The following is a 12,700-nucleotide window of genomic DNA, read 5'->3' as shown; positions in this document are numbered from 1 at the left end:
GGCGAGTATGGGCTCCGGAACAAACGTGAAGTCTGGAGGGTCAAGTTTACTCTGGCCAAAATCCGCAAAGCTGCCCGAGAGTTGCTGACGCTGGATGAGAAGGACCCCCGACGTCTGTTTGAAGGTACGTGTGTTCTGAAAGGAACGAAGGTCGCGTCTCATCCTGGCACTGTCTACACAGAGTGACACTGAGCACATGCAGCCCACTAAGTCGCTGAATCCCTTGTTAACTGAGTGTGTGAGAGTTGAATAAAGGGCCCTCCGTCCACAGTCCACATCCTGTGACCATCTTAGATGGTGTCACTGTTGATTAAGGACATGCGTTTCACCTACCAACATCAACACTTAGGGTATCTGTGTGAGGTAGCTACACAATTTCCCAGGGTCTTGGTCTAGAATACTGGGTAGAGGTCAAACTGAAAGCTGGAAGTGGCTGTGTAAGTTTTTAGTTACTACTGATAGGCAATCTCTGACATGGCATCTTGGAAATACTACTGCGTGGGCAGCCTTGACTTGGGCTGGAAGGTACAGAGGACTGGCTTCCGTGGACACCTGGCTCTTTTCACAGTTCATAAATAAGTTTATGGTCCGGTTTTCGTAGTCTTTAAGTGGGAAAGAACTGGTGTTAACACATGAGGCCTCAGGGGTCAGCGTGAAGAGCCATCCATGGTTGAGGTTGAGAAAGCTGACATGCTTGTTGTTGGACCGTTATGCTTAAAGCCATGCTGGCTTGCAGCACCATAAAAAAATTGTAAACCTATTCCTGACCCAGTGAACTGCTGACCTGAATCACCCTTAACATCTCTGACACATTAAGCGCATTGTTTAAGCTACCATGTTAAGGCATCTAGTTAACACGAAAGTAAAACTGAGCCCTGCCTCTTAAACATTTTGATCACTGGTCTGATCCCTGATGTGCTAAGAATTTTTTCGTATTCTTTCTCCATGCCAGTTACCATTTATCTGACACTTGGTTTGTGTTTTCATAAGCCCATATAAGATGGGAGCCAACCTTTTGACAGCTTGGAGAAGTTAATCAAGAGTATTTGAGAATTGTGATTGTTGAATGCAATGTGTATGAATTTTTTTAAATTTTTATTTTTGTGCCTGTGTACTGTCAAATCAGCTCTGACTGGTACAGGAGGAGATTGTTCCTCCTCCGGCATAGCATCTGGTGAATTCGAACCATGCGCCTCTGGGATTGTAGTTGCAGGTCCTTGCCACTAGGCCACCAGAGCTCCCCATGTATGAAGTTTTTGTATTCTGTTCTCCAGCTGGGATTCTCTGAACCCTAATGGGGCCATGTGACCACAGATGTGTATGTAGGTAGTTACATGTGGCCTGAGCTACTGATGTAGCTCATAATACTGTCAGCCCCCCCCCCCCCCAAAGTCCTGTGAAACTTAGATTTACAAACTAAATTAGAAGAAATAGTAACTTGACTACATACCTCATTAATGACCCTGGCACAAGGCAGGTCACCAGTAGGTACTTGGGGGTTATTGTGGTTTTCTCAGGAAGGTGCAGACCTTGGTAAGGGAAGGCAGCTTCTCGGGGGTTCTTTCTAGTTAAGTAATTTAGCAGTAGACTGAGAAAGGGGACCCCACAGGCTGGTTTGCCTTAGCTGCATGTGGGTTTTGTTAGGTTTTTCTGGTTTTGTCTTTAAAGCCCTCACCGTGACCATTGCTCTGTCGAGGCAAGATACGTGAACAGGCTTTTCTGTGAGGCTGTATGCTTTTTTGCAAGATTGCCTGAGTCTCAAGCAACATTTGATGGTAGTTCACTGAATGAATTCGGCTCACAGAGGAAGTGTAGGAATTATAATTTTCAGATTTTGGGACAAAGGCATTTTGATGTCTGCTCATACCATCTTTTTTTTTTTCCTTTTTTTCTTTTTTTAAATTTAATGAAAGTTTACAGAGACTTTGGATTTCCATGCATTCATTGTTGCATCCTCTATTCTATCTTAAACCAAATGTAGTCAAAGGCTTGTGGACTTTGCAGCCTGGCTATTTGGTTAGTTACAACTATATATGATAAGGTACTGTTGTCACGTGTTAAACCATGTATATATTCTTTTAGAAACTCACAAGTTAAGTAGCATAACAGATAGTGTGGGCGCGTTGAAACATGGCCAATCTCACATATTCTGTTCTCAATCCTGAAAAGGTTGTGTTACGAGCCGTTAAGTCAGACATTGCTGACTCTTGGGTGGGTTCTGAGGCAGTAACGTGGCGCAGGAGTGAGGCCCATCTTGCCCCCAGCAGCAGCTGGTAGCTTTGACCTTCTGCTCTTGATTGGCCATGGGACTCATTAGAGGTCAGCTCACACAGATGAGGTCGGTCCTGGTAGTTGGCTCCCGTATATTAAGTAAGGAAAGCGTAATGCCCTTGCGCCTGGACTCTCATCACCCACTCTCCGTCTGCGATTTCCTAATCACAGTCCTGTGGTAACTGTCATAGTGGTTTAATTGCTGCCAGCACACAGCACAAGCCCCAGATTGGGCAGAAACCTGAGCCTGGATGTCGCTTCACCCCCTTGGCAGGCAATGCGCTGCTTCGGCGACTGGTCCGCATTGGTGTGCTGGACGAGGGCAAGATGAAGCTGGATTACATCCTGGGCTTGAAGATCGAGGATTTCTTGGAGAGGCGTCTGCAGACCCAGGTGTTCAAGCTCGGTTTGGCCAAGTCCATCCACCACGCCCGCGTGCTGATCCGACAGCGTCATATCAGGTACCCCCTTCCCGACGGCCTCTCCCCGAGTGCGCTCCTTCCTCGGCCTGCCCTCTGCCAGCCGCCCTCACGAAGCCTGCTGTCCTGTCTCCCGCGCAGCCCTGGGAGGTTGCCTGTGTGAACGCACCTTGAGGGTCCAGACTTGCCCCCTGCAAACAGCTCGTGAAGCTAGTGGGGTAGCCTCATGGCCCCTTAGCCCAGCGCAAGGGTCACTGCGGCTCAGGCCGTACACCTTGCGAAGGCTTCTGCCAGGCACACAGGCAGCTGCACAGGTAACAGCTCTTGACGGCCCCAGTCGTGCGAGGTCATAGAGTCTGAACTGGCTTAGGAGGGTTCACTGCTCTACTGAGTCCACTTGTGAAGGCTGTTCTAGCCCTTGACGTTTGCTATGTAGCATCCTGAGGTCCAGAGAGCACTGGAGCCAAGTGCCCATGAAGTGGTTTCTCCTCCCTTGGGGAAGAGCTGACCAGGGTGGGCCAAGTGCTCGTGGTCTCCTGAGGTTTTTGTCTTCGGTCATCTTCAGGCGTGGGGTTCCAGTGTGTCAAGAAGGCGGCTGAACCTCAACTAAGGGTAGAATTCACTCACAGCAGAGTTGAGATCCAGCTGTCTTCACAGGGTGCCACCGTACTGGCTTGCTGACGTGGGTTACACGAGTAATGTTAGAGTTCTGTTTAGAAAACAGTTATTTAAATGAAGGGACACCCTCAAGGCCACCTTAGCAGACGGGGTTTCAGTGGTGTCTAGAACCCCACTCTGGCCTCACTTCAGAGCTGCAGGAAGGCAAAGCTGGGGCATGGGGCGTCTTTCCAGTCCCCTCACCTGCTGGTTCCCCTCTCGCCCCCAACGCAGGGTCCGAAAACAGGTGGTGAACATCCCATCGTTCATTGTCCGCCTGGACTCCCAGAAGCACATCGACTTCTCCCTGCGGTCTCCATATGGTGGGGGCCGCCCAGGCCGCGTGAAGAGGAAGAACGCCAAGAAGGGCCAGGCTGGGGCTGGAGCCGGCGATGATGAGGAGGAAGATTAGGCCCACCAGGGCCCTCCTGGGTGGGAAACGGTCTAGTGTACCAGCCAGGTGGTACAATTAATTCTTGAATTATAATTAATAAATCAATTCACTAACAGAAATTGGTGTTCATTGACGGGCATATCTCTGCGTGACTTGGCATCCAGTCTGACCCTTGACTAAACATCGTGCTGGGGGGGTGGGTGGAGGAAGATGGGCACTTCCCCAATCTTGAGGGGTGACCGTCCGTGAGCAGGCAGCTTGCAGGAAGAGCCATGAGTCAGCCTGCGTTTGCTTTGGGGCACAAAATGTGGGTGGTTTCCAGGCAGTGATTCGAGGACATTCCCTCCAGGGCCAGGTTGAGCTAATGGGGAACCTATTAACATGACTTACTGTAGCTTTTGTGTGGTCTTTGAAAAAGAGTCTGGTGACTTGCACAGGTAAGGAACTAATCGAATTAAAGAATGGTTTGGGTACACGGGAGAAAGCGGCCTAATTCCATACAGACAGCCAACTTGGTGGGGTTTCAGTAGCAGGTGGTGTTGGTTGCACTTCCCTGGGGCGAGGAGTCATGGTCAGCAGGCGGCCAGCTTCCCCTTCTATGTTGAGACACCACGACAAGCTGGAGGGGAAGGATGGCTCTTTGCAGGAAGTGAATGAGATTGAGCAACTTCAGCTTTCTGTGCGGTTATGATCCAGTCGCTAAATATACCTCCAAGTTGAAGCAGGTTGGAAAACAAGTCGGCCAGCTCCCAACTGGTGAGACGCGTGTAAAATGTAAGCACCCTCCAGAGGAGACTTCTATGGGGCTTCTGTGACACTGGCTGCGGTGGACGCAGGACCACAGCCATCCCAACAGTGCGGCGGATCCAAGTGGACGTGAGCTGGCAAGAGCATAGCCATCCCCCCCACCAGCGTTGCGGATACACATGGCCGAGACGTCCACCTGATAGTCCACGTGTGTGAAGTCCCCGAGGGGACATGTGACTGCAATGTTACTGTCAGAGCTGACGGCTGGCAGAGGTCACAGTCACCACAGGCCAGCAAGGCCCAGTGGACAGAGATCACAGACGCCACAAGCCGCCAGCAAGGCCCAGTGGACAGAGGTCACAGACGCCACTAGACCCAGTGGGAGCCCTCAACAGTTCCTGGACCCCAGCTTGCTTCATGGGACCTAACAAGATCACTTGTTAGTGATCAACAAGTCACTGACTCCGCTTCCTTCCACTTGCTCAGAATTCCTAGCAGTAGCCTTGAACCTGCTGGTCACTCCTTGTTGGGGGTTTTGCCCTCTTAACTCTTGAACTTAGTCAGCATGATGTCTGTTTCTCAGGGCTGCCGTCTCTGAATGAGTGCCACTCCCAGTGAGTGATGTTTCATTATCCTGCCCTCTAAGCAGCATCCTGGCTGCACTTGTTGGCAATCAGGAGGATTCGGCACCCTTCAGCACTGCTTTCAAAGGCGCCAGTTTTTCAGGCACCCTTCCTAACTCAGGTGCCTAGGATGCAGTTGGAAATACCATGCCTCAGGTCATAGTCTTCAAAAACGCACCTTTTTAACCCTTAGGAGAGTTCTGTAAGAGCAGCTTTGTCCTGATTTATCAGGATGGATGGTGAAGATACTGAGATTGTCCACAGCTTTAGTTTGCTTGGTTCCACAGTCAACGCTCTTGGCACCAGTAGCCAGGAAATTAAAAGGCACATTGCCGTGGGAAAGTCTACTGTTAGGGACCTCTCCAAAATACTGAAGAGCAATGGTGTCTCTCTAGAGACTAAGGTGCATCTGATACAGGCCATGGTTTTTGCAATCACTTGTTACACATCAGAGAGTTGGACAATGAGTAGGGAGGATAGAAGGAGAATTGATGCCTTTGGGCTGTGGTGCTGGAGAAGAGTATTGAGAGTACCATGGACTGCTAGGAAAACAGATTCATCCTGGAAAGGGTTAAACCTGGTGGCTCCTTGGAGGCAAGAATTCTGAGGCTCCGTCTAACATACTTTGGACATGTGAGGAGAGACCGGTCCTTGGAGAAGGACATCATGCTTGGTAGGGTGGAGGCACAGCGCAGGAGATGAAGGCCCTCTATGAGGTGGATTGATTCAGTAACTGGGGTAATCGTGATGGGAGTGTCAGAGACAGTGCGATTGGCATAGGACAGAGCAGAGTTTATGGCTGTTGTACGTAGCGTTGCAGTGAGTTGCAACTGACTTGATGGCACTTAACAACATCATTGTGTTGAAGGATCAAGCAAGATGGAATTGTTGCCAATTTCAATCTTGTCTCCATCTTTCATGATGATGTTACCTGTTGATCCACTGATGAAGGTTGTTTTGTTTTTATAGGTTTCCTTTTATTCAATTTGTTACTGTTAACAGAATTCTTCCATTGCTAAAACCATGCCTGAGAATTCAAAGAAAGAAATGGTACAATGGACAGCTTCATCTACCCATCATCCGGTGTTATAAAACTTGAGTCACATGCATTTTGATAATGTCACAATCTTTAAAAAGTTTTATCAAGATTTGGGATTTTAAATCTGCTGCAAGTCTTCAATTCCTAGGACACTAGACCATTAAATAACACTTCCAGACATTATCTCAGTTCATTCCTTAGTTCCCCAGGAAGATTTTGCTGGAAGAGATGCATTTTTTCCAGGGAAAATTTGTGGCTCAATGACCAAGAGATTACTAGTTAAGGTTTTTGCTGAAGATTGGGGTTTTTTTTTAAATTTAAAAAAATTTTACTTTATTATTTATGTACCATCAAATCGGATCTGACTGGTACAGGAGGAGATTGCCCCTCCTCCAGCAGAGCATCTGGTGGATTCGAACCACGTACCTCTGGGATTGCAGTGCAGCTTCTTGCTACTAGGCCACCAGAGCTCCCATGAAGATTGGAGAATTGATGCCTTTGAGATGTGGTGCTGGAGAATAGTATTGAGAATACCATGGACTGCTAGGAAAACAAAGATTTGTCCTGGAAAGGGTTAAACCGGGTGGCTCCTTGGAGGCAAGGATTCTGAGGCTCCGTCTAACATACTTTGGACATGTTGTGAGGAGAGACCGGTCCTTGGAGAGGGACATCATGCTTGGGAGGGTGGAGGGACGGCGCAGGAGGGGAAGGCCCTCTATGAGGTGGATTGATTCAGTGACTGGGATAATCGGGATGGGAGTGTCAGAGACAGTGCGATTGGCACAGGACAGAGCAGAGTTTAGGGCTGTTATACATAGGGTCGCTATGAGTCGCAGGCGACTCGATGGCACATAACAACAACAAACAATCCACAGTGAAAGCTGGAGACTTCCCAAGTCATCTTGACTTTCTTGAAGCAGTGTTGTGTCATCTGCATAGCATAAATTGGTGAGATTTTTCTCCAAGCCTGATGTTGCATCCTTTGCCATACAGCACAGCTCGTTAGTTTTACTCACCCGACAGCCTTTCCCCACGTTCAGTTGTTCCACCTTTCTTGGACACGGGAACAAATAGCTCCTCAGGTTGCTAGTCAACCAAGCAGCTCTCTTTCCTGGCATAGAGAGGCGAGCACGTCCAGGGCTGTGACTGCTAGTTGAAACGTGTCAGTTGGTATCCTGCTGGATTGCTGGGACTTAAGCCAACAAACTTCTTCATTACCGCTGGTTCTTGACTGCAGTGTCGGCCAGTTCTTTCTGATACAGTGATCTTGTGTATTCCCTCCATCTCCCACACCTCATCCCCCCAACTGTCTGTATGCCATCAAGTTGGATCCGATTGACACAGGAGGAGACTGCCTATCCTTCAGCAGAGCATTTGTTGGATTCAAACCAAAGCATTTGGGGTGATTGCACCATAACCCTCCATCTCTTGATGCTTCCGGGTCATGAGAATTTTACCCATCACAACTTGAGCCTTCAGTTTTGGGTTTTTGTTTTTTTTTTTTTTTTAGTTCTTTTAGGCTTGAAAAATGCTGAGTGGATGCTTTCTCTTTTATTCTCCACTTTCAACGCTCTGCATGTTCTGTTCCACTGGCTTTGTCTCTCACGTTGCACTTTGAAATCTGCTCAGCTCAGCTCTTTTCAGCATTTCTTCTGCAACAGAAGAAACCTTCTTGATCCAACAGAATGTGGAAATTACTGAACAGTGTCATTACTATAATTTGCAAGCAAAATACAGCTGAAGAGAAAAAAACCTGCTTGAACAGGACCAAGAGAATCGCCGGATGTTCAAGCTGACTTTAGAAGAGGCTGTGATATAAGGCATATGATTGCTGATATCTGGAGAATATGGTTTGGATCTGTCCATAAGTTGTTGCTATGAGTGGTCCTCAACTTGACAGCACCTAACAACTACAGTCTTTTCCAGTCACTTGTTACGCATCTGACAGCTGGGCAGTGAATAAGGACCGCAAGGAGAATAATTGATAACATTTGAGTTTTGTCGGAGAAGAGTGCTGTGTGTTCCATGGACAGCCAAAAGAACAAGCAGGTGTTGGAAAAAGTGCAGCCAAAGTGCTCATTACAGACAAGGATGGTGAAGCTTCAGTACTTGGGCATGTTGCTAGGAGACGGTATTCCTTGGAAAAGTTGAGAGCCAATGAAAACAGGATTCTTTTTTTAAATTTATTTATATTTATTATTAATTTCAGTAAAAATTTACAGAGGCTTTGGATTTCCATTTATTCACTGTTGCACATTTCTCCCCTCCCAAGCCTCTCCCTCCCCCCTCAGAACACTACCCTCTTGGAAAAGCAAAAGAAAAATTCTTTCATTGTTTTACAAACCCTCCCCCAGGTCCACTCCACCATGGAGCCATCACTCTAGACTCCTGTCATGACAGAAATACCTAATCACATATCCCTTTTAAACAGTTTTCTCCCTCATCTGTTTCAGTGCAGTATACATTATTGAACCCATCTTTCTCAGTCTCTCCCCCACCCCAAGGTCAGTCCTGTTTTACAACAGTGGCACCATGCAGTATTTGTCCTTTTGTGACTGGGATACATCACTCAGCATAATGTCCACCAGGGTCACACATTTTGAATGATATTGCATGAGTTCCTTGTTTTTCAGTGCAGCATAGTATTCCATTGTGTGAATATACCACAGCTTCTCTATCCATTCGTTTGTTGATGGGCACTTAGGGTTGTTTCCAACTCCTTGCTATTGCGAACAAAGCTGCAATAAACATGGGTGTGTATATATCTGCTTGGATGTCAGTTATGGTTTCTTTGGGGTATATTCCCAGTAATGAAATTGCTGTGACCCAGGTATCTGGGTATCTCTATTTGCAACTTTTTGAGAAAGCGCCATACTGCCTTCCACAGTTGTTGCATCATTTTACACTCCCACCAACAGTGAATAAGGGTTCCAGTTTCCCCACAACCTCGCCAGCATTTGTTGCTTGCCGTTCTGTTAAATTTTGCTATTTGGACTGGGGTGAGATGGTATCTCATAGTTGTTTTGATTTGCATCTCTCTTGGATCTACGGACTTTGAACATTTCTTCATGTGCTTGTTAGCCATCTGAATGTCTTCTTGGGTGAAGTGCCTGTTCATATCCTGTGCCCATTTTTCTATTGGATTATTTACCTTTATCTTGTTGTGATGCTCAAGTATTTTATAAATTCTGGATTTAAGTCCCTTATCTGATATGTTGTTACCAAATACTTTTTCCCAGTCTGTGGCTTCTCTTTTTACCCTGTTGGAGAAGTTTTTGGATGTGCATAGGGATTTGAGTCTTAGAAGGTCCCATTCATCTACTTTATCTTCTCCTGGTTGTAGGTGAAAACAGGATTCTTAATGAGATGGATTGAAACGACCTGTGGCAATGGGCTCAAATGTTGTCAGGAATGATTACGATGTCACAGAACTGTTTGTATGGTTGCTAAAAGTTGTACTCTTGGTACTTAACAGATCCTCTTCCACATGCCTCCGGAAACTCTGAACTTTGAGAAATGATGATAGTTACAGAAAGGTTTCAGGTCTTTGGTTCACAGGGTCGCTATGACGTGTTCGACTTGATAGCAGTCAACATAGAAGAGATACAGCCCGGACACGTATCCTGATTTTAAAGGATGCTAGGTCCCTTTTTCTGTTTGGACAATTCTTTTTCTGGCTGTGCCTATCAATTATCATGCTGTTAGATAGCATTTGAGTCAAGAAAAGACTCAAAGCTGACAGTCCAGTGGGGTTTGCTAGGCTGTAAAGGCATGGCAGTTGACTGTTCCTTTTTTTCCTGTAGTAGCTGGTGGATTGGAATCACACGCATTTGGGTTGGCAGTTCAATGCCTTAGCACCAAGCTTCCAGAGCTCCTGGATGTCCACACACACGCGTTTCTCACTGCAGCGCCAAGTCACACCTCAGTGTGAGAAGCCAAATTTCATACAAAATATAACAAATCAAATGCTATATCAGGATATGAGGGACGCGCTGATACAAGCTAGAATTCACCCTGAAGTACTAATGGAAACCTTAAATGTTTACAGGGGTAGGCACTAAGGCAAACCTTAAGCGTTTACAGGATTCTTGTGTTTGCTAACCCCTCCCTCCTGAGTCAAGCATAAGGTTTTCAATAGAAAGAGCTTGGCTTCTTTTGCGTTGAATTCTCTCTGTGATTTGCTCCCTGGCAATTTTCAATAAAGGCACAGGGAAGCTGGGTTTGTGCTTCAGTTGAACTGCTCACCTCATGCCCTACCTCTGTTTACTTATACATTCTTGGAGTTTTGTCTCGTTATTAATATACTTTACCCTCGGTCGACAACACTAGCACACGCTCTGCCTTCAGCCCCTGCCAGTGTCTAGGCATGTCCTGGAGGCTGTCTTTCTCAGCTGGGTGGTTTCGACAGTTGATGGTCCCAGTCTTCCTCCAGCTTCCAATGGTTGTGATTTCCACAAAGCCAGGGAAGCAGGGAAAGCCGCCAGGAGCTGGCCACGCCAGTGGAAGAGTCTGCTGGTCCACCTGAGTTAACAGGAGCACTGAAAAAGAGATTCTGCTCCAGATTCCCTGTGCTGCAGCACCCCGTGTAGTTGCCCCAGGTGACTGGAAAGCCAGCGAGTGTGTTAGAAGCAAGGGGATGCCCTGTGGGTCTGCAGGCAGCCAGTGCTAGCACATGTCGGCAGTGGGGTGCTGAATCTAGTCCATTATTCAGGAGGGGGACTCGGATGAAGACAGGGAGACCCGTAGGGTTTTACTCTGCTTAAGCGTTGGGGTGGTTTCCCCAGCACCCATCTGGAGGCACCAGGCAACTGGTCATCCCGGAGGCAGTAAGGCCCTGCTTGTGGCCACACCCACCACAGTCAGGAAGCAGGTTTCCATCATAGTCTAAGCACAGGTGAAAGGGGTGTCCTGGCCCTATTCCCCTGTTGCGTGCTTGGTTTTAAATTGTGATTTGAGTTAAAGTTCATCTTTTTTTCCCCCCATCATAACCATTTGGTTTATCACATTCATCACAAAACCCACAAGATAACCACACTGACCCTGCACATTTCCTCTCTCCCATGTGACATTTTTTTCAGCCCCAGGTGGGAAGAGGTGGCCCCAGAGTTTCCACACCCTTCTGGCCAGAACCCCCACGTTCAGGGCTGAAGAAAGCTCCCCACAGACTCAGCATTGCTTTTCCAGCCAGCGGATGGTGACATCCCTTAGAGGGAAGTAGCAGAGAGGACAGAAGGTCAGAAAGACGGGTGTTCAGCAGTTGACAGAGGGGACAGTGACTCTTCCCTCTGTGAAAATCATGCTCCTGGCTCACCGTTGGCTGTGAGGATGATAAACCCCTCAGGTGGTTCCCATGACCGCGTGTACCACGCACGCTGCTCAGGGTGGGCATGGCTCACCGTTGGCTGTGAGGGCAGTAAACTCCTCGGGCGTTCCCATGGCTGCGTGTACCACGCACGCTGCTCAGGACAGACATCCCTTCTTTGTGTCTCAGAAAAGACTGACTTCTCCATAGTGGTCATCCCAGTTCAAGTAAAGGGTGACTGTTGACCCTTGAAGGAGGATGACGGTTCTTACATAAGGTCAGTTCCTGCCCCTCCATGGGACCAAGAGGCCAGTCCATCCCATTAAGGGGCTGTTCCAGAATATGTACTAACAGATGGCTCCAGTTCCCCAGCCAGGTCCTGAGACATTCAGATCTCACTTTTTTTTCGTTGGCTTCCGGAGTCTCAGCTGTCACATGCATCGTGGTTGGAGGGTCACGCAGGGCTCCTAGCCTAACACACAATCTAAAAGCCCTGTGGAGGCCAAATTTCTCCACCTCAAAGTTTCAGGCAGCTCTTTGGTCCACCTCCCCAGGGTCTCTGCCTGATAACCACCTGCGGCTTTATCCCTGGCTGTACGCTCTTGTGCATCCTTCTTGGATGCTGGGGTGGAGGGAGGCCTGGGGCATTCGTGAGTACCTGGGACAACTCTACAGATGGCACCGAGTCACGGTACCGCCAGGGCAGCTGTGGCTAAGCGGCCCCAGGACAGGGTACTCACTCCTCGTGTGAATCCAGTGGGCAGCTCCTCCTGAACGTTGTACCCTTGTTAGTTGTGCTGTAGCATCTGCTGCTTCACTCACCAGGAAGGGAGGGTGTTTGAGCAGTTACATGGAAAGCGGGTCAGTGTCCAAGGTGTGGAGGCAGTTCTAGATAATCCACTCAGGTCTGCACCCTAGGACCGTGTCTGTGACCATCCACTGCTTCTCATGCCGTTGACTGAGACCTGTAGCTGTCCCACAGGACACACCCCTGTGGAGAGGGAGGAGGTGGGACACGGAGGATGTGCCCTCTTGGAGAGGGAGGAGGAGGTGGGACACGGAGGATGTGCCCCCTCAGAGAGGGAGGAGGAGGTGGGAGATGGAGGATGTGCCCCCTCAGAGAGGGAGGAGGTGGGACCCAGAGGATGTGCCCCCTTGGAGAGGGAGGAGGTGGGACCCGGAGGATGTGCCCCCTCTGAGAGGGAGGAGGTGAGATACAGAGGACGTGCCCCCTCAGAGAGGGAGGAG

General features: G+C 48.4%; 1 protein-coding gene across 1 annotated transcript in view; it reads left to right on the top strand.

The window, feature by feature from the left end:
• The window catches only part of RPS9 (ribosomal protein S9), a 4,747-nt gene extending 988 nt beyond the window's left edge, over positions 1 to 3,759 (top strand). The window contains exons 2-4 of the mRNA XM_006897294.1: positions 1 to 124; positions 2,546 to 2,732; positions 3,582 to 3,759. Of these exons, the coding sequence (XP_006897356.1) occupies positions 1 to 124; positions 2,546 to 2,732; positions 3,582 to 3,759 (489 nt within the window). The remainder of the gene's footprint in view (positions 125 to 2,545; positions 2,733 to 3,581) is intronic.
• Positions 3,760 to 12,700: the final 8,941 nt, after the last annotated feature.

Source organism: Elephantulus edwardii, unplaced genomic scaffold (genome assembly GCF_000299155.1).
Source record: "Elephantulus edwardii isolate Elephantulus edwardi_28Jun2011 unplaced genomic scaffold, EleEdw1.0 scaffold00208, whole genome shotgun sequence".
Lineage (NCBI taxonomy): Eukaryota > Metazoa > Chordata > Mammalia > Macroscelidea > Macroscelididae > Elephantulus > Elephantulus edwardii.
This window is presented reverse-complemented; position numbering and strand designations above follow the sequence as displayed.